Source organism: Corella eumyota, chromosome 5 (assembly GCF_963082875.1).
Source record: "Corella eumyota chromosome 5, kaCorEumy4.1, whole genome shotgun sequence".
Lineage (NCBI taxonomy): Eukaryota > Metazoa > Chordata > Ascidiacea > Phlebobranchia > Corellidae > Corella > Corella eumyota.
The window spans coordinates 7385182-7407002 of NC_137494.1; the positions used below are offsets into that span (position 1 = coordinate 7385182).

Genomic DNA, 21821 nt, shown 5'->3' on the forward strand with positions numbered 1-21821 from the left:
TGAAGCTGAATCGTTTATTTTAAAATATTTTTTGCTTTTTTTATTTATTTAGAATTTAATGGGTTTACCAGTTGGCCTAAGACTTAGAAGTGGCGCAAAATTTTAAGATTATATTTCTTTAAATTATTAATGTGTTAAATTTGTTTCTAAATGTTGTAACATAACAAAAACTGTTAACAAAAGTTTTTTTTTTTAATTTAAAAGACTTTTTAAAAATACTTTGTTTATTTATTATTTTAAAACCAAATTTTGAAATATAGATGACGCAAATTTTGACTGACGCAAAAAAAAGTTTTGACTCGTTTTGGAATATGGTTATAATTCATACACGACCTAACCAATTGTTTATGTTAATTATATAGTGGGAAAGAGTCATTAGTTTTTTCTTGTAAATGGTAAACCTTATTAAAGCGATTTCTGATAAACAAATTGAAGGTGCTTATTAAATTTCTAATTTGAAGAAAGGTTCTTTGTAAAAACGTTTTTTTCTACGGTAGTACACGATCAGGCTATATTGGTATTGTTTAAAGACAAGTCCTTTATCTAAAGTCAGCCAAGTTTATGAGAAAGTGGTTTCGAGGTTGCACTGCATAAAAAAAGGTGAGTGACGAAACATTATAATTGACAGTCAAAGTTAAACGACTTGTTTAGATAAATATATTGCATTTGACTGGCACCTTATTTTTTTTATTTTGTACGTCAAATAAATAGGTTACAGCGTTTTGCAATATTAGAAGAGATATTTAAAGATAACTAATTTAAATTAAGTAGCTTAAAAGGTAATTTTTTGTTTTTTTAATGTTTAGGTTTTTAGTTATATGTAATATATAAAATTAAAAGAAAAAAACCAAAGAATTAATATGAACAAAAGTGCTTTAGCCGAGAATACCGTACATTCCTGTTCGAGACCTTTATTTTGCGATGTCGATTACTTTGTTAAATGTCGAAACACAAAACTCAGAGATTGTGAAGCCTGCCAGTAAGTAAAATTAAATGTTTACTATAACTTAAAGTTAAAAACTTACATAAAAACATCTTATACCTTTTGCTATTTATTTTGTAGTGTTATAAAATAAATAATTTTTCTAATTGATAAGACTTTGCATAAATACATAGTTTCGTACTTGATGAAAACTTGTTTTATACATACCCCCAAGCGTTATAATTAGGCTTTAATCAGTCCAGAAAACGCTTAGTCACTTAATATTGACGCCTTTAAAATATAGTCACGTTAAACTATTTAAATATATATTTAACTTTTTACAGAACATGGCGGGCTGAGTTGTTTTTGTTTTTCTTGTTTGTGCTATCCCTTGTCTGCATTTTCGGAAACATGTTAGTGTTTCTGTCAGTTGTTCTATGCAAGAAGTCCCACAGAACTAAACACGAATATATTAAAGGTTCACTGTCAATCGCCGATATACTTTGTGGTAAGTTTAAATTTAAATCAACTGCATTTTTAAGAAAGGCGTTTTTTATAATTATGGCCACGACTCATACATTTGCAACACGAGCTTCTCATTAAGATCTGACGCGTATTGGAATGTTAATCAACTAATTATTTCGCCACTATAGTTTTAAGTTTTAAAGGTAATGCAGCCTACGCTTTGATACCAAGAAAAAAGAAACGTTATTATCATTATATGTTAAACACTATGCTAAAGCTTAGATTAGTAGCAACGTATAGAGAAAAGTCAAATAGTTTAATGTTGTAATTTTAATACAATTACCAATAGCCTATCTCATTGATAAAATGCAGAAAAAAAACGTTTTTTTTATATATGGATCTTGTGTAACTTCGGAAAATTTTAATAACTTATTATTTTTATGGTATTGCCTAACCTCTTATTACTTTTAATGTTCATATTTTAAAGAAACGTAAAGTATACATAGTCCACACAATTAAGCAAAGTTAAGGTTGCGATGTTGTTAAGTAAAAATTGCCAATCTGATTTTTGAAATGTATTTTCAGGTATATACTTACTCGTAGTTGCTGTTCCGGGAGTTTTTTGGTCACTCGGTGCAACGGCCGAAGAAGTTGCAATATCGGCGAGTGAGTCACGTGGCAGCACAATTTCTGTGATTGGCGGAACGTTTCTGTTATTTTCCTATGGGATCTCCATATACCATTTAATGTACATGTCTGCGCAAAGGTTCTGCGCAGTAAAATGGCCGTTTTGGTACCGTGCTCAGCGAGATCGAACGGTGTTATGTCACATTGCGTTGCTATGGGTGTTTGGAGTTCTTTGTTCAACAGTACCAGGTGCTTAATACGATAATATTTTAACTATAGGCCACACAGGCTAAATATTATTACAGCATATTCAATTTAAAATAAGTTCGAAAAAACAAAAGAACTAAGTTCAAAAAAACAAAAGTTTTTTAATATTTCCTTATTGTTTAGCTTGGTTTCCTGATGATTTCCAATATACGTTTCGATACGACATTTACCGTTATATTCCAACTTACGTGTCAGCAAATGAAGCAAATAAACACATAGGATTTCATCCAGAGATATTTTGTGCTGTTTTCTTCGTGCTTTTACCTTTTGTCGTCATGGTAAATATTTACGCAATGTACAGTTTTAACATCATTATAAATTTTACCCCAAAGTGTAGCTGTATTTTATTAATATAAACAAGAGTTAACACAAAAAATCAGTAAACCCTTAACTAGACAAAAAGGTCGACTGCGCCCAAATAACTTAAGAAGGCAAACTTGCGCCCTTGTGTTAAACAAAATTTGTTGGTTAAAATTTATATTTTTTAGTATTTAAATAGCGACCTATTTTCAGGTTGTACTTACGACTGGAACTTGCTATTTATCCAGCCTAAGAATGCGAAACTCACGTCGACTTCGCAACGAAAATATTTCCAGAAAGCGCGCCATTAAATTCGAAATAAAACTTTTTAAAAAGTTTGGGTTGCTGCAGCTTGCATTTGATCTAGCAGTCTGTAAGTAATTAAGTAAACTTTTTATAACACAATACTTATATTTCTTAATTTGAATTTAAGTTTTAGTATAAATATTTACACAAACTTTATAAATTTAGTGCCCATTGCCGTTTTAATTATCCTGATATACCGAGGATTAGTTGTTTGTGAGGAATCTAGAGTCTGGTTTATCATTTTTTTCAACGTTGCTTCTGCAAATGGGTTAGTTAACTAGTTCAAGAATGTTAAAAACGATATTATTTTTGCGCATTTAATTTCTAGTAACAATACCTTTTTTTTATAGATTTTTAAACGTGCACATCTACAGCTTTGGAGATAAGAAATTCCGTAAACAACTTTGTATCATGGCAAAAAGATTATTTAGAAAGATTTCCCAAACTGCTGAAGAATCGTCACATCGCATATCTGTGCAAACAAGTAAGATTTAAAACTTTTAAAATTGTTTAACTATTTGTTTTTTAACCAAAAATTGTTTAAGTTTTTTGTTATCGTTGTTTGCGCATTGATTTTTTTTAACTTTATTAAACATGAGCATAACTTTGGTACATTTTTTTGATTAGATATAAAATTTCCTTTTTTTATTAATTTTTAAGGGTAAAATTAAGTAAATACTCACATATTTCTTTTGTTATTTAGTTGATACGCCCAATCTGAACAACAACCAGATAAGAAATATTGCAGTGCCAAATGCTGTTTAGCCTAAAATATTAGCTTCGCGTGACCTGAAAAACTGTACGAATACGGCAAGTCGCCTATTAATATTTAATGTACTTTATTTGTTTGTTATTTTTATAGAATACAAAAAATCGACTGTGAAAATATCTACCTTTTCGATCGGCTTTTAAAAATGTCCAATTGTCGCAACACTTTTATTAATACCTCATAAAATATTAATAATTTTGTAGGATTGCTTAAACTGTAACGTTACTTTTTTTTACTATAACGTTACTTTTTTTGTTTGAATTTTGACGTTGAAATTATATTTCTAATAAAGATCTACAATTTTCTGTCAGAGTTTTATTTATTTAAAAACTAATGATAAATCATTGGGTAATGAAAAAATTAATTATGTCTAATTACTCAACCTTTTTTTGTTTTTAAAGTCTATTTTTATACAAATAGTATTTTTAGTTCAAAAACACAATATAAAGGACTGAATTTTGTTAAATATATTGTGTAAATTTTAAATTGATCATTTGTTTATTAACAGTTTGTATTAAAACAGATTTATTTACGCAATCCAATATTATTAAATGAAATAATTAAAATAGGTTCGATAACAATATTACCAAGGTAGAAAGTATTTATTCAAAGCTGTATTACAAAATATGATACATAGCCCAGTCTTTATTTTCACAAAGCCCTTAAGCTAAACAATAAATAATTTTACATAAATATTAGGTCCTAAGTTATAAGTTTAATTTTTAAAATCTCTTTTTAACAACAACCTAAAAAAGCACAACAATGTGAGGAATTTAATTAAATTGCAATCAATCCCACATAAGAATAAGCAGCAACAAGTTGAAATCAAAAATATGTTAGAGTGTCATTCCCCCACCAACATACTCCATTCTGTGCAAAGGTGAAGCAAAGGACAGCCAGTCGGAGGCATGAGTTGGTAACAAACCCATGCTGTTACACTTATAAACGGCTAACCCAACTGCCATAAAATTACCAAGCATGTAAACCAGAGTTTGTAGGATGTACTGGGTTGATCGTTCCAGCATCTTCATTGTGGCACGAATTGCCATTAACGCTTGTATTGGTCTAAAAAACATCATGCCTACCATCATTATAGGAAAGATTGATATGGTGTTTCCCGACATATACATTATAAATACATTCATTGGTAAGCCTTTAATTGGTGCCAGAGCAATATCCCATGCTTTTTTGTTTACTAAATTGGAGTGGGAATCCTCATCTTCTGTTCTTCTTCCGGCTTTTGCAATACTTGTGACTTGGGGATTGTAACCCGGAGGAGAGGATAAATCAGTTTTTGCTTCTCGTTTTTGTCCCGACGTTACGTCAAGAGCCCATTTGTCTCTTTTTACTTTTTTATTTTTAACCATCATTGTGTTTGAATGCATTGCAATAATTGTGTAGACAAGTCGACAAAGTTTTATTTTTATCAAAAAGGACAGTTAATAGCGCAGTTGTAACTTAACACACAATTTTATCTTAGTTCTAATAACCTGAAATATAAGAAACCAAGGTCAGAAGGTTTACAAAACTGCTTAAATCAAATGACTAAATGACAATGACAAAAATATTTCGAAATTCTAAAAATTAAATTGTCAGATTGTTTTTTTGTTGGGTAAACTATTTTTACAGCAGTAAATTTGGTTAAAATCTGGACAAACTATGCAAAAACGGTTTTTAACTTTAAACATAACGGCACCCTTCTGTTTATATTACCATAATTTTTTTTAATTTTATTAACACTCATTTCATGCTTTCCCATCACGACTAATAGGGGGGAATAAACGGGTTTCCAAATATTGCCAAAACAACATGCAAACGGGTTAGAATTTAAAAAACGAATCATATTAGCAAATAATGTTGTTAAACAAAATTAATGTCTGTTATTATAATTATTTAACTAACTTTGGAAAATTCAATCTTTCGTGTATAAAAATGTTAATATATAAATTTGTAACGTTAGGATTAGTAGCGTTAAAACGATATGGAACAAAAATTTTTAATTTTGTGATTAAATTATGCTTAATTTTTATATAACTGTATACAGTTAAAAAATGTACGACCTAACAATTCCATTATTTCATTCCTTATTACAATTTAAACGACCATTGTTACATCAATACTAACTACCTCTGAACTGAAAATATTTAAAAATTTAATTTATTTATTTTGGAAAGTTTATCTAAACGATATCAGATGTAGTTAGAAAAATATCCAAAATGACGTTAAAAACACCAACGGAAACTGAGAAAACAGCTTGTCTTCTTCATGGTTACAGGTTGACAGATCAGTTTTTAGGCGGAGGAGCTCAAGGACGCGTTTTTGTAGGATTAGCGTCGCCTGAGCGAATTAAAAAAAATCGCAAGATAGCCTTGTTGGCTAATCGCGATGAAAACTTTAAGGTATGAAGATAGATCAGTAGTTTTACAGTGCTGCAGTGTTATTTACCATGTTATATTTACAAAGCGTGCAGCCTACTTACTTTTGCTAGTTTTATTTCTAAATTTAAATGCAGAAATTTGATTACCGACACCACAACATACCGTGTTGTTAGATAGACAGCTATAGTTTAAGTACAGAAATAAGTTACAGTTTAAGTTGTTTTCCCAATGCAATAAAATAGTGGATAGTTATTTATATAAAAGGTAGTGCCGTGGTAATTTACCGCATGTTGAAATAAAGTGGAAAACGGGTATTATTAATTAAAATATCTAATTATTAGGCTTGGTAGGCTATGGGGATAAAAACTTCTAGTGGTCTACAAGCCTATAGGCTAAATACAGTAGTTACGCAATTACGTTGTCAACTCTAATCGTATAAACAATGCGTATAATGTATCATGGCGTGTTTCTTCAGTTGATTTTACTTTATTTATACTGCAGGTATTTTAGGGGTTACTTTATTTAATCAGGTACCTACCTATTTTAAACAGGTTGCCATAAAAATTATTTACCTGGACTTGGGAAAGAATTTTGTAACAAAATGCGCTAAATATCTCCCCACGGAAGCAGGTGTTATGAATAGTTTTTTTGGAAAGCCTTTTTTTGTAAGTATCAATGCCATTTTTTTTGTTTAATACTTACATAACTAAATAACATGCGTTAGTATAGATTACTTAAGTTGGAATGTATGCTAAAGTAAAGCTCATCGCGCGTTTTTACCGACGTGTTTGTTTTTACTAACGTGTTTGTTTTTTTAAAGATTTGGTTGTTCGAAACATTTATTTCGCACAAACGAGTATTTTTTGTGATGGAAAGAGGAGTAAATTCCGCACGGTATGTGAAATGCGACGAGGTTAATGCCAAATCCGTGTTTAAACAGATTGTGCTTGCAGTTGACTCCCTCCATCAGAGCGGTTTTGCCCATCGGTATGTTTAATTAAATAACTTTTTTGTGAAAAACTAACATATGACGTATTTTAATTATAGAAAGCACAAGTCAATTACTTATTTTCATCTATGTTCTGTAAGGAACCAATTCTTATGTGTTGTCTTGATTTTACTTAAAACATTTCCTAGACCGAGTGGCGATTAGTTTAAATACTTTTTTATGCATTTATACAGTGACCTCAAACTGGACAACGTTCTTATGATGCCAGATGGTGAAATTAAACTAGCTGATTTTGGGTTTGCTACCTATACCACGGAGCATGGCAAAAGCAAGAACTATCCAATGACACTCTGTGGTACTCCATCCACCATGGCTCCAGAATATTTTCGTCGAGAGGAGGGTTATGACTGTGGCAGTTGTAGAGTAGACTTATGGTCCTTGTAAGTTATTTTTAATTGCATGATATTGTAATGCGAATTGTTTTTATTACAGACTAACTGTTTACACCAATATACATTAAAATTAATAATATCATTTTATTTGTTTAAACAATTTTACCTTTTTTAGAGGTGTGATATTGTTTATCATGGTCTCGGGTGGCAAATATCCATTTCGTGGTAAGAAAATGGCTGATTTTCGCGCCCTTTTCACGCAACCCACAAAACCCACTTACAAAATGCCTATAGGAATAACTAGGGGTAAGTTATTATTGAAAACCTTTAAAATGGTATGTTTATACTATTCATGATGTTTTTGTACAGATTGCGCAGATCTTATCAGTAGGCTTATGTGTTATGACCCAGACAACCGTTTGACCACTGATAAAATCTTAAGACATCCCTGGATGAAAGAAAAGAAAGTCGATGGTAGAGATTTATGGGTGGGCTTGTTTGTATTATGCTTATGGCGCACACAGTATTTTAGTGGTTTAAACCTTACTTGTTTTTATATTTCACATTTATACTAAATGTTAAAAGCTTTAATATTTTTTTACCGAAAATCAATGTGCTTTTTTTAAAAAGAATTTTGTTTTATTTAGCTTGAAAAAGGAAAAGCTGCAATGAGACGCATTCTGTTAGATTCAGGTTTGCTGTTTTGCTAGCTTTAAAACAAATTTTAAACAAGTTTGTTTTGTAAATTTATACAAAGTTTAAGGATTAAATAATATACATTTTTGTAAAGCACTGTTAAATTTTAACCCGTGTTAAAATTTTTTTCGTTAATTAATTGATGTTTATTTGTTAGATGTTCGTAGGCAAGAACAGTACTTGGAGTCATACTTGCAACAGCGTGTCAGACTTCTCACCCATCGGTATCAAAGAATTAAGCCTGGTGTGCCAGAGCAATTTAGACCAGAGTTTGGCATGGTGATTAATGTGCCAGCCTATAAGAAAATCCCTCCAAGATGCGAGTACTGGAGATTTTCAAAAAGAAAAATCGATGATAAACAGGTCTTGAAAGGAACGGAATCCGGCGATGATGGTAGCATATTATCAGAAGTAGGTTCTGATTACTTTAGAGCAGACTTCGGGCTCGGAATCGATTGTCAGTTTGCCGACCACGAGAGTACCTGTATCATTTTGCCCCGAATCAAGCGAGTGATAATGACCACTCCTCTCTTAAGATATTGGCAACAAATTCGTGATAGGAAAAAGAAACCAAAGTGTGAGAGGGATAAGTGGGTGCTGTTATGCAACACAGTTGATCTGGGACATCGTGTTGGTTCTGCTACCGAAGCTTCAATACCAGGTTGGTTTAGTTTTGTTTAATCAAATTATATAAATTGCAAAAACAAAATATTCTATTTAAACTTTTACTTACAGTTGCTTTTATACAACAAAGGGTTGCTTAGTGAACCTAAAACTGTTTAAGTTTAATATATGTTTTGAATTTCAGATATTACTTATGTGTCAGATTCCTCTAAAGAAGATGAGCTGGAAGATTCTTCCGCGGATAACTCTGACACAACGAGTAGCATAGATACTCCTATTATAGTTGTTAAAAAAAAGAACGTTGTTGTGGTAAGATACTAAATTGTTAACTGCGGTGAAGAGAAGTTTTTTGTTAAAAGGACGATTTTTATTAACTTAAAATTTATACATTTAAGGAAAATGATTTAAAGAAATCCGAAAGTGAAGAAAGGCAAAAGATAAATGTTCAACCTTTGAAACTTGCTGGAACGAAGACAATTGTCTTATCTACTCGTAAAATCTCTAAACATTCAACACAGCTTTCCCACTCTTATGGTTCATCCAAACCAATTGAATGTGATGACTTATTATTAAATTTGCAACCAATAGATGGCCAAGTCAAACCATCTCTACAGAGTTCTAACTCCAGTGGTCCATCTAAACCAATTGAATGTCCTGACTTAATGGCAGCTTTACAACCAATAGATGGCCCTGCCAAACCACCTTCAGAGAGTTCTTATTCAAGTGGTCCATCTAAACCAATTAAATGTGTTGACTTAATGGCAGTTTTGCAACCAATAGATGGTCAAGCCAAACCACCTCCAGAGAGTTCTATTTTAAGTGGTCCATCTAAACCAATTGCACGTATTGACCTAATGACAGCTTTGCAACCCTTAGATGGCCCAGCCAAACCACTTTCAGAGAGTTCTTATTCTAGTGGTCCATCTAAACCAATTGAATGTCCTGATTTGATGGCAGCTTTACAACCAATAGATGGCCAAGCCAAACCACCTCCAGAGAGTTCTATTTTGAGTGGTCCATCTAAACCAAATGGATGTCCTGACTTAATGGCAACTTTACAACCAATAGATGGCCCAGCCAAACCACCTTCAGAGAGTTCTTATTCTAGTGGTCCATCTAAACCAATTGAATGTCCTGATTTGATGGCAGCTTTACAACCAATAGATGGTTCAGCCAAACCACTTTCAGAGAGTTCTTATTCTAGTGGTCCATCTAAACCAATTGAATGTCCTGATTTGATGGCAGCTTTACAACCAATAGATGGCCAAGCCAAACCACCTCCAGAGAGTTCTATTTTGAGTGGTCCATCTAAACCAAATGGATGTCCTGACTTAATGGCAACTTTACAACCAATAGGTGGCCCAGCCAAACCACCTTCAGAGAGTTCTTATTCAAGTGGTTCGTCTAAACCAATTGCACGTATTGACTTAATGACAGCTTTGCAGCCCTTAGAAGGTCCAGCCAAACCACCTCCAGAGAGTTCTGTTTTGAGTGGTCCATCTAAACCAATTGAATGTCCTGATTTGATGGTAGCTTTACAACCAATAGATGGCCCAGCCAAACCACCTCCAGAGAGTTCTTATTCAAGTGGTTCGTCTAAACCAATTGCACGTATTGACTTAATGACAGCTTTGCAGCCCTTAGAAGGTCCAGCCAAACCACCTCCAGAGAGTTCTGTTTTGAGTGGTCCATCTAAACCAATTGAATGTCCTGATTTGATGGTAGCTTTACAACCAATAGATGGCCCAGCCAAACCACCTCCAGAGAGTTCTATTTTAAGTGGTTCATCTAAACCAATTGCATGTATTGACCTAATGGCAGCTTTACAACCAATAGGTGGCCCAGCCAAACCACCTTCAGAGAGTTCTTATTCTAGTGGTCCATCTAAACCAATTGAATGTGTTGACTTAATGGCAGCTTTGCAACCAATAGATGGTGCAGCCAAACCACTTTCAGAGAGTTCTTATTCAAGTGGGCCGTCTAAACCAATTGAATGTGTTGACTTAATGGCGGCTTTACAACCAATAGATGGTGCAGCCAAACCACTTTTAGATAGTTCTTATTCTAGTGGTCCATCTAAACCAATTGAATGTGTTGACTTAATAACAGCTTTGCAACCAATATATGGTGCAGCCAAACCACTTTCAGAGAGTTCTTATTCAAGTGGTCCATCCAAACCAATTAAATGTGTTGACTTAATGGCAGCTTTGCAACCAATAGATGGTGCAGCCAAACCACTTTCAGAGAGTTCTTATTCTAGTGGTCCAACTAAACCAATTGAATGTGTTGACTTAATGGCAGCTTTGCAACCAATAGATGGTGCAGCCAAATCACTTTCAGAGAGTTCTTATTCAAGTGGTCCATCTAAACCAATTGATTGTGTTGACTTAATGGCAGCTTTGCAACCAACAGATGGTGCAGCCAAACCACCTTCAGAGAGTTCTTATTCAAGTGGTCCATCTAAACCAATTGATTGTGTTGACTTAATGGCAGGTTTGCAACCAATAGATGGTTCAGCCAAACCACTTTCAGAGAGTTCTTATTCTAGTGGTCCATCTAAACCAATTGAATGTGTTGACTTAATAACAGCTTTGCAACCAATAGATGGTGCAGCCAAACCACTTTCAGAGAGTTCTTATTCTAGTGGTCCATCTAAACTAATTGATTGTGTTGACTTAATGGCAGGTTTGCAACCAATAGATGGTTCAGCCAAACCACTTTCAGAGAGTTCTTATTCTAGTGGTCCATCTAAACCAATTGAATGTGTTGACTTAATGGCAGCTTTGCAACCAATAAATGGTGCAGCCAAACCACATTCAGAGAGTTCCTTTTCTAGTGGTCCATCTAAACCAATCGAATGTATTGACTTAATGGCAGCTTTGCAACCAATAGATGGTGCAGCCAAACCACTTTCAGAGAGTTCTTATTCTAGTGGTCCATCTAAACCAATTGAATGTGTTGACTTAATGGCAGCTTTGCAACCAATAAATGGTGCAGCCAAACTACCTTCAGAGAGTTCCTTTTCTAGTGGCCTATCTAAACCAATCGAATGTATTGACTTAATGGCAGCTTTGCAACCAATAGATGGTGCCGCCAAACCACATTCAGAGAGTTCCTTTTCTAGTGGTCCATCTAAACCAATCGAATGTATTGACTTAATGGCAGCTTTGCAACCAATAGATGGTGCAGCCAAACCACTTTCAGAGAGTTCTTATTCTAGTGGTCCATCTAAACCAATTGAATGTGTTGACTTAATGGCAGCTTTGCAACCAATAAATGGTGCAGCCAAACTACCTTCAGAGAGTTCCTTTTCTAGTGGCCTATCTAAACCAATCGAATGTATTGACTTAATGGCAGCTTTGCAACCAATAGATGGTGCCGCCAAACCACATTCAGAGAGTTCCTTTTCTAGTGGTCCATCTAAACCAATCGAATGTATTGACTTAATGGCAGCTTTGCAACCAATAGATGGTGCAGCCAAACCACTTTCAGAGAGTTCTTATTCTAGTGGTCCATCTAAACCAATTGAATGTGTTGACTTAATGGCAGCTTTGCAACCAATAAATGGTGCAGCCAAACTACCTTCAGAGAGTTCCTTTTCTAGTGGCCTATCTAAACCAATCGAATGTATTGACTTAATGGCAGCTTTGCAACCAATAGATGGTGCCGCCAAACCACATTCAGAGAGTTCCTTTTCTAGTGGTCCATCTAAACCAATCGAATGTATTGACTTAATGACAGCTTTGCAACCAATTGAAGCTGTTTCTAAAGAAACCAAGACCCAGCCTTCAGAAATTAAGGGCTTTAAGGGCCCATCTAAAGCAATCGAAAGCGATGATATATTTACAGCTTTGCAACCAATCAAGACTCCTTCTAAACCAGTTAAAGCACCTTTAGAAGCAAACAAATCTTATGAAAAATGTTCATTCCTGGAAGGTCCATCTCCAGGAATTAAATGTAGAAATATATTTGCCGATTTGCAACCTATTAAGGCCCCTTCTAAACCAATCAAGCCAGCACCAGAAGCAAATAAATGCTATGATCAATATTCATTCCTTGAAGGTCCATCTAAAGGGATAGAATGTTCTAATATATTTGCAGATTTGCAGCCTATCAAGGGTCCAGTTAAACAAATTGATGAGAAGAAAGGTAAAAGTTTAGCTCTGATTATACTGAATCATTTACTAGTAAAGTAATAATATTTAAAAGAGGTATAAGCTAGTGTTTATTAATTGTACAGGTGAAAAGAAAGCTGGAGGTATAAAATCTTTTAATTTCATGAAAAAAAGTTTTTTACCGAAGGGTGAAAATGGATTTTCTTCGTGTTACCAGACTTTCAGTAAGTGTTTTAAAAATTTAGGAACTAAAATCTGTTTATTGTAGCCACTACTTTGCTTCACGTTTGTATAAACTGTTGTTCAGTTGGAAAATTATAAAATAACAACTTTGTAAACCAATGCACATGAATAAACCTGCGATCAAGCCTGACTTTGTGGTTTAAATGTTCATTTTAACAATTTTTTACTTCAAAGAGTTATCCCTTTTAGCCATTAACTCTTTTTCTGTAGCTCGAGCACCGCCTAAGAAACTTGGTGTGAGAAGAACATTTAAGAAACAAGAATCACCATGTGGAGCGCCAAAAAAGATCACCTCCAAAGACGGTGATGATGCAATGCGTAGATTAACGCATTCCGAGTTGACCAAATCAGCAAAGAGATTTGTATCAGGTTTGCTTTTAAAGTTTTTGTTTTTACATATTAGGAAAATATTATCATTAACATTCTATTTTGTTGTTGGATTTGTGTCAATAAAAGTAAAATAGTACTAATTTTTTTTGAGTAAACATGTTACCTAAATTAAAAGTTTTTTTGTAGAATCAAATTTTCTAGGTTAAAATTTTTTTTGTTAAATATTCAGGTGGAAAGAGAGTAGTTGAAGACAAAGCTAATGCAAATGCACAAAATGCGAGGTCTGTATCACCTAATTCAAGATCGCCAGATGGTTGTGCCTCAAAAAGTAAGGCACCAACCATTTATAAAAGCCCGAAACCTCCACCAACCAAGCTTTCAAGTGCGCAAATTTTTGCAAGAAAGATGAAAAATGCTGTGGCTAGGCTTACTGGTTCTAAGTCGACTGGTATTACAGATTACCATTCTAAAACAGGCATTTCCAATGAATCTAGGAGTGATCCCCAGATTGCTTCAGGGTTAAAGGGGTCTAAATCTGGCCCGTCCATAGCTTCTGGTGATAAAAAATTGTCTAAGGCAGCCAAATCACCTCATTTACTGCTATCATTTGCTAAACCTTATAGACCAATCAACTTAAGGCCGAGTAACCCTAAAGAATCAAAGTCTAAAGAAAGTAACAAACTAGTTACTATTCCAACAAAGCCTGTTGGGCCCAAACCAAATGTTCTAAGGCCTAGTCCTGCTAGACCAGTTAAGCAAATTGATCTACAACCAAATGTACAAGAGCCTATTATTGCCAAACCAGTAAAGCCAGTAGGTCCAAAACCAAAATCTTTTAGAGCAAGATTTTTTAAGCCAACCAAACCAGCTGGTTCAAAACCAAATGCTCTAAAATCAATTTTTGCTACCCCGTTTAAGCCAGTTGGTCCAAAACCAAAAGTTGAAAGGCCAAGTCCTGCCAGAACACGTAAACCGATCAAAGATGTAAAGCTTACACCTTCTAAGCCAGTTTGCCCAAAGCCTGAAGTTTTAAAACGGTCCCCAGCTAGACCATTAAAACCTAAGTCTCAAACGGTAAAAAAGGAAGCTCCTAGTACCCATTTACCCCAAGGTGCTAAACCAAAGAAGAGTATTCCTAGCCGTTTTAAGGCCATTATGAAGGCTCGCATGAATCTACCCCATTTAAACATACGTGATTGTAATGATCTGATGTCTGAGCTTCAACCAATTAATGTCCCTGCCCCAGCTAAACCAGATGCTGTACTTAAACCAGATGCAGTACTCAAATCTTGTTTTACAAGTGATAAAAATACTAAAGCAGTCTCATCTGAAAGTTCTATATCTGAGCAAATAGTAGATAACTGTAAGGAGAAGGCAACAAAAGTGAAAAAGTTAATGTTGGGTCATAACTCCAGCATTAAAACAGATAATTCAATTTCTGAACATATAACTGGTGATGTCCAAACTGTTACTGATAGTTCAGTTTCACTTCTAAAAGTTGAAAAGAAGAAACCAACATCTGAGCAACTGGCTAGCAAGAGTAAAAGCAGCACAGATACTTTTTACTCCAAGAAAATGCCAAATAGTTTTAACAACAGCTCCACTAATTCTATTTCTGAGCAACTGGCTAGCAAGAGTGAGAACAGCACAGATAGTTTTTACTCCAACAAAATGCCAAATACTTTCGACAACAACTTCAATAAGTCCATATCCGAGCATGTAGACAGCAAGAGTCAGAGCAGCACAGATAGTTTTTATTTGAAGAAAATACCTACCAATTTTGACAACAGCTTTAATAAATCTTCTGGGAAAGTAGCTAGAAAGCATAAGAGCAGCAAAGATACTTCTCTTTCTAAAAAAGTGATTGGCAAGTGTGAAAGTAGCGGAGATTTTTACAATATCAACAGCTCTAATAAATCTATTTCTAAGCCACTGGCTGACAAATGTGATAACAGCACAAATAGTTCAATTTCTGACAACTTGTCAAGCAATTACATTACCAGCTTTAATGGTACAATTTCTGAGCAACTAATTAGTGATTGCAATAACAGCTCTGTTAGTTCTTTTTCTGAACAACTTGCAAGCAGTTGCCACAGCAGCCCCAAAAGTTCTGACTTTGATCAATCATCCGGTGATTTCAACAACATTAAAGATGGTTACCATTCTGAACAACTTGCAAGCAGTTGCCACAACAGCTCCAAAAGTTCTAGTTTTGATCTATCGTCTGGTGATTTTAACGACAACAAAGATGGTTACAGTTCTAGGCAACTAATTGTTGAAACCAATAATAGCTCCGATGGCTCTGTTTCTAAGCTAACGGGCAGTATAAATGGCAGTCCGGAAAGTACTAAATGTGAGAAAATAGTCTGTAAAACTACATCAAAAGACTTTATTTCTAATCCGAATTCTGCAATCTCCTACACAACAACATTTGAGTCTGTGTCGGAGCAATCAACCGTTAAAGATTCTTATACTAATACTTTTGAGTCTGAGACAATCACTGTAGATTCTTACACAAGCTCCTTTGAATCTATAACAGATGATTCTTCCAGCAAGTCTTCAACTTTGCAAAACTTTGCACTTAAAGAATTTGTGGTTGTTAAGACTAAATTGCTGAAGTCCAAGAAAATGGGAAACTGTAGCTGCATCCAGGAAGAGCAGTATTCCAACACTTTCACAGGATCTGCAACAATTGCAAGTAATGAATATGCAACAGACACCTTCGAATCTTGCACGGATGACATGTCATGCCAACCTAAAAATCCTTTAGTTACATCTGCTAAAGGTGCATTGCAATCTGGTAATGATTATGCAACCGATACCTTTGAATCTTGTACAGAGGAGCTGTCTAGTGTATTCATTGAAACCTCCTTGAAACCTTATGTTGAGGGATTGCTTAATAGGGCAGTTGAAAATAAGAATGAAACCGCTTCTGCTGAAGTAGATGCCAAACCAAACTGTTCCATTGATAAACCTTTTGCCAAAATTCCTGATGAAAAAGCTGACAACAATGCAGATAGGTCTGTTTCTCCAGCTTTGGCAAGCAAATCAAGTGAGAATCCTGACCAATCTAAAGTTAAAGTTGACTTGGACGACAAAGAATGCACTACTCCAATAGTCTTGCCTGATATTCCCTCACAAAATAAGGATGTTGCCAAGGCACTTTATGATGAGGTTAAAAAGGAAATTAAAGAAAATAATGCTGCTTGTTCTCGTACCAAAGAGAATAAAAAAGCCATGGTTTTGGATTTAAAAATATTCAACGATGACAAATGTGCAATTTTGCAAACCAAGCAAATGATTTCCAAAGAACTTGATGAGATCAACTCCATGCCACCACTTACAAGAAAGGAAAGTGTTGAGAATGCAACATGTGAACCAAAACCTATTGTTCCAACTGGATTGCTTGCTAAATTCATAGCTTATAAAACACAAGTACTTGAAGAAAAAAAGTTGTCCAAAGCTGAACAACTTAGACAGATTGCTGCAATGGAATCAAATGCAATTGAGCAGTTATTAAAAAAGTTACCATCTTTTGAAACTGCTAAAATTAGCAAGAAGAGTAAAATCAAACATGGCGATACAACACCATCCACCATGGCAATACAAGAAGTGTCCCAAGTTGGTACCAATGATGTCCAAACCAAAGATGCAAATTCTGATATTGATGACAGCAAATTGGAGTTTGGAAATGGTCTCAAATCTGCGAGTAATGACAACATTAAATCACCAGCTGCGAACCTAGGACAGTTATGCTTATTAAAGGTACAATTTTTAACTACTTTATTTTTATTCTAATAGTACCTTCAATACTGCTTTAACTTTTTGAAATGGTAACACTAATTAACCTTTTTTAGACCATAACAACATTACAACAGCAAACACAATGCTAATTTATATGACGATTTTGTTTTTAATTTCAGAAACAACCTAGTAGCTGTGTACTTACTGAGGAGAAGTTCTTACCAGTAACTGATTGGGATTTAAGTGGTGGTAAAGGTATTAAAGATTTAAGCTCTGGCAATGTATCAAATAGTGACATCTTTTCTGCGCAACCCGCGAGTGGTCTCAAATCTGCGAGTAATGAGACTATTGCCCAAGAAAAGCCCGTTCCAACTTTGATTTTAGAGCCAGACAATCCCATCAAAACACCAACCACAATCCTTATAAAGCCAAGTACATTAAAGGTATTTTTCTAACAAGATGTCTAAATGCCAAGAATTAAATGTTATTAATGAAATATTATATATTTACAGGATGTTTCTCAAGTTAGTACGGATGATGTACAAGTCAACGATGCAAATTCTGCTTCTGATAACAGCAAATCAGAAGCTATTATTGCTATTACACCTATCATTGTTAATATACCGGATGTGTCTCAAGTTGGCATTAATTTTGCACAAGCTAACGATGCAACTTCTGCTTCTGATGACGGTCAATCAAAGGCTTATATTGCTCATACACCAACCATTGTTAATATACACGATGTAACTTTTGATATCACTGACGACAATCAAGCTCTTGCCTCATTGAAGGTAATTTTAACTGTAATGTTGTCTAAAAATCTGTTTTGATTTTGATAAATGATAATTACAAAATAAATAAAACCATTTAATGCTTAGGAATGTACTGAAATCAAACATGGTGTTGAAGATATAAGCTCTGGCAACCAATCAAATAATGACAACTTTTCTGTGCAAGCCGCGAGTGGTCTCAAATCCGCGAGTAATAAGACTATTGCCCAAGAAAAGCCAATTACAACTTTGATTTCAGAGCCAGATGATAACATCAAAACACCAATCACAATCCATACAAATTCCAGTACATTGAAAGTATGTTTCCAACCATGCTTTTTAAATAACATTAATGAAACGTTTCTAATAAAAAGTTATATATTTACAGGATGTGTCTCAAGTTAGTACAGATGATGTACAGGTCAACAAAGCAAATTCTGCATTTGACAACAATTTTGAAGTTAATATTGCTACAACACCCATCATTGCTAATGTACCGGATGTGTCTTTAGTTGGTACAGATGATTCACAAGTCAACGGTGCAAATTCTGCTTCAGTCATTGATGCAAATTCTGGGTCACTATTGATTGAATGGGATTCAAGTGATATTGAATGGTTAGAAAATTCAAGCTGTGGAAACTCATCAATTGATGACGACTCTTCTGTGCAACCAGCGAGTGATCTCAAATCCGCGAGTAATGAGACTATTGCCCAAGAAAAGCCAGTTCCAACTTTGATTTCAGAGCCAGATGATAACACCAAAACACCAACCACAATCCTAACAAATCCCAGTACATTGAAGGTATTTCTATAACCATGTTTTCCAAATAACATTAATAAAATGTTACTAATAAAACAATATATATTTACAGGATGTGTCTCAAGATAGTACAGATGATGTACAAATCAACGATGCAAATTCTGCTTCTGATAACAGCAAATCAAAAGCTGATTTTGCTACAACAAATACCATTGCTAATATACCGGATGTATCTCAAGTTGGTACAGATAATATTAATTCAGCTTTTAATGGCAGCAAATCAGAAGCTAATATTGCTTGTATAACTACCGTTGCTTATATACCGGATGTATCTCAAGTTAGCACCAATGATGCACAGGTCAACATTGCAACTTATGCTTCTGATGACAGTCAATCAAAGGCTTATATTGCTCATACACGAACCATTGTTAATATACACGATGTGACTTTTGATATCACTGACGACAATCAAGCTCTTGCCTCATTGAAGGTAATTTTAACTGTAATGTTGTCTAAAAATCTGTTTTGATTTTGATAAATGATAATTACAAAATAAATAAAACCATTTAATGCTTAGGAATGTACTGAAATCAAACATGGTGTTGAAGATATAAGCTCTGGCAACCAATCAACTAATGAGGACTTTTCTGTGCAAGCCGCGAGTGGTCTTAAATCCGCGAGTAATGAGACTATTGCCCAAGAAAAGCCAATTACAACTTTGATTTCAGAGCCAGATGATAACATTAAAACACCAATCACAATCCATACAAAACCCAATACATTAAAGGTATTTTTCCAACTATGCTTTTTAAATAACATTAATGAAACGTTTGTAATAAAAAGTTATATATTTACAGGATGTGTCTCAAGTTAGTACAGATAATGTACAAGTCAACGATGCAAATTCTGCATTTGACAACAATTTTGAAGTTAATATTGCTACAACACCCATCACTGCTAATATACCGGATGTGTCTTTAGTTGGTACAGATGATTCACAAGTCAACGATGTAAATTCTGCTTCAGTCATCGATACAAATTCTGGGTCACTATTGATTGAATGGGATTCAAGTGATATTGAATGGTTAGAAAATTCAAGCTATGGAAACTCATCAATTGATGACGACTCTTCTGTGCAACCCGTGAGTGATCTCAAATCCGCGAGTAATGAGACTATTGCCCAACAAAAGCCAGTTTCAACTTTAATTTCAGAGCTAGATAATAACATTAAAACACCAATCACAATCCATACAAATCCCAGTACATTGAAGGTATTTTTCCAACCATGCTTTTTAAATAACATTAATAAAATGTTTTTAATAAAACATTATATATTCACAGGATATTTCTCAAGTTAGTACAGATGATGTACAGGTCAACGATGCAAATTCTGCTTTTGATTACAGCAAATCAGAAGCTGATTTTGCTACAACAAATACCATTGCTAATATACCGGATGTGTCTCAAGTTGGTACTGATAATATTAATTCAGCTTTTAATGGCAGCAAATCAGAAGCTAATATTGCTTGTATAACTACCGTTGCTTATATATCGGATGTGTCTCAAGTTAGCACCAATGATGCACAGGTCAACATTGCAACTTATGCTTCTGATGACAGTCAATCAAAGGCTTATATTGCTCATACACGAACCATTGTTAGTATACACGATGTTACTTTTGATATCACTGACGATAATCAAGCTATTGCCCTATTAAAGGTAATTTTTACTGTAATGATGTCTAAAAATCTGTTTTGATTTTGATAAATGATAATTACAAAATAAATAAAACCATTTAATGCTTAGGAATGTACTGAGATTAAACATAGTGTTGAAGATTTAAGCTCTGGCAACCAATCAATTAATGAGGACTTTTCTGTGCAAGCCGCGAGTGGTTTCAAATCCGCGAGTAATGAGACTATTGCCCAAGAAAAGCCAGTTCCAACTTTGATTTTAAAACCGGATGATAACATCAAAACACCAATCACAATCCTTACAAATCTCAGTACATTGAAGGTATTTTTCCAACCATTTCTAAATAACATTAATAAAATGTTTCGAATAAAACATTATATATTTACAGAATGTGTCTCAAGTTAGTACAGATGATGTACAAGTCAACGATGCAAATTCTGCTTCCGATGACAGCAAATCAGAAGCTAATATTGCTACTATGCCTCCAATTGCTAATATACCGGATGTGTCTCAAGTTATTACAGATGATGTACAAGCCAGTGATGAAAATGTTTCGAATGGATTCGAATATAAAGAAGTTTACAATAGCTTGGTTACTCCATCTTATTCATGTCTTAAATCTGGAAGATCTAAAATAAGGCATAAGATCATATTTGCAGCCAATCGGCTACGTTATTTTTACGATCAACCAGCAGAGTTTGACGAAAAAAGTTATGATGCTTACGACAAAAATTTAAGCTGTAATCCTGAAGACGGCGATGAAGAAGAAAATTTGTATATGGAAATATATGGAGAGGTTGAAGATATGAGGTTTAGTCACATGGAGAAGCTACCCCTGTCAGCAAATTTCAAGGACCTGCTTGAAAGTTATGCTGCAGACAACGAAATGTGTGCCCCAATTGATAGTGGAGTCTCAAGAAGTGAAAATGTTAACCTCGATCGCTCTGTGATGACTTACGAGCAACTTGTTGAGTACCATAACCAGAGATGGGGGACCAAAAATTTACGAGTTCATAAAGCTAATTTGGAGCAAACTTCAATCGATTCATACCAAAGCGATTATGAATATAGTTCAGAGGAAGAGCAAAGTGATGAGGAAGATAGTCCCGACGAATTTCAGGCTTGTCTGCTCGAGAGCAGCCCAGAATTGGGTTTAGCTTTCCAAAAGTTAAGCGAGCAGAAAAAGCAGCTTGAAAAGCAAAACCTATCTGAAAACGAGCTGGCATTTGAGAGCAGCAAAATACATCGCCAATACCATGGGGAGGTCAACAACATTGGATTTTTACTTCGAAACAAATCAGAAATTTCAAATAATACTGAAACTAAAAGTATGGATGAGCAAATTCTTCAATCTGGAAATGAGAAATCAACCGACGACAACTTTTCTGAGCAACCCGCGAGTGGTCTCAAATCCGCGAGTACTGAGACTATTGCCCAGAAAAAGTTAGTTCCATCCTTATTTTCCAAAA

At 34.5% G+C, this 21821-nt stretch overlaps 1 protein-coding gene across 1 annotated transcript; it reads right to left on the reverse strand.

Annotated features, from left to right (window-relative positions):
- Positions 1-4158: 4158 nt before the first annotated feature.
- LOC145752627 (ER membrane protein complex subunit 4-like) lies at positions 4159-5141 on the reverse strand. Its single transcript, XM_082568930.1, has one exon. The coding sequence runs from the start codon at positions 5039-5041 to the stop codon at positions 4493-4495; it is 549 nt and encodes a 182-aa protein (XP_082425056.1). The 5' UTR covers positions 5042-5141; the 3' UTR covers positions 4159-4492.
- Positions 5142-21821: the final 16680 nt, after the last annotated feature.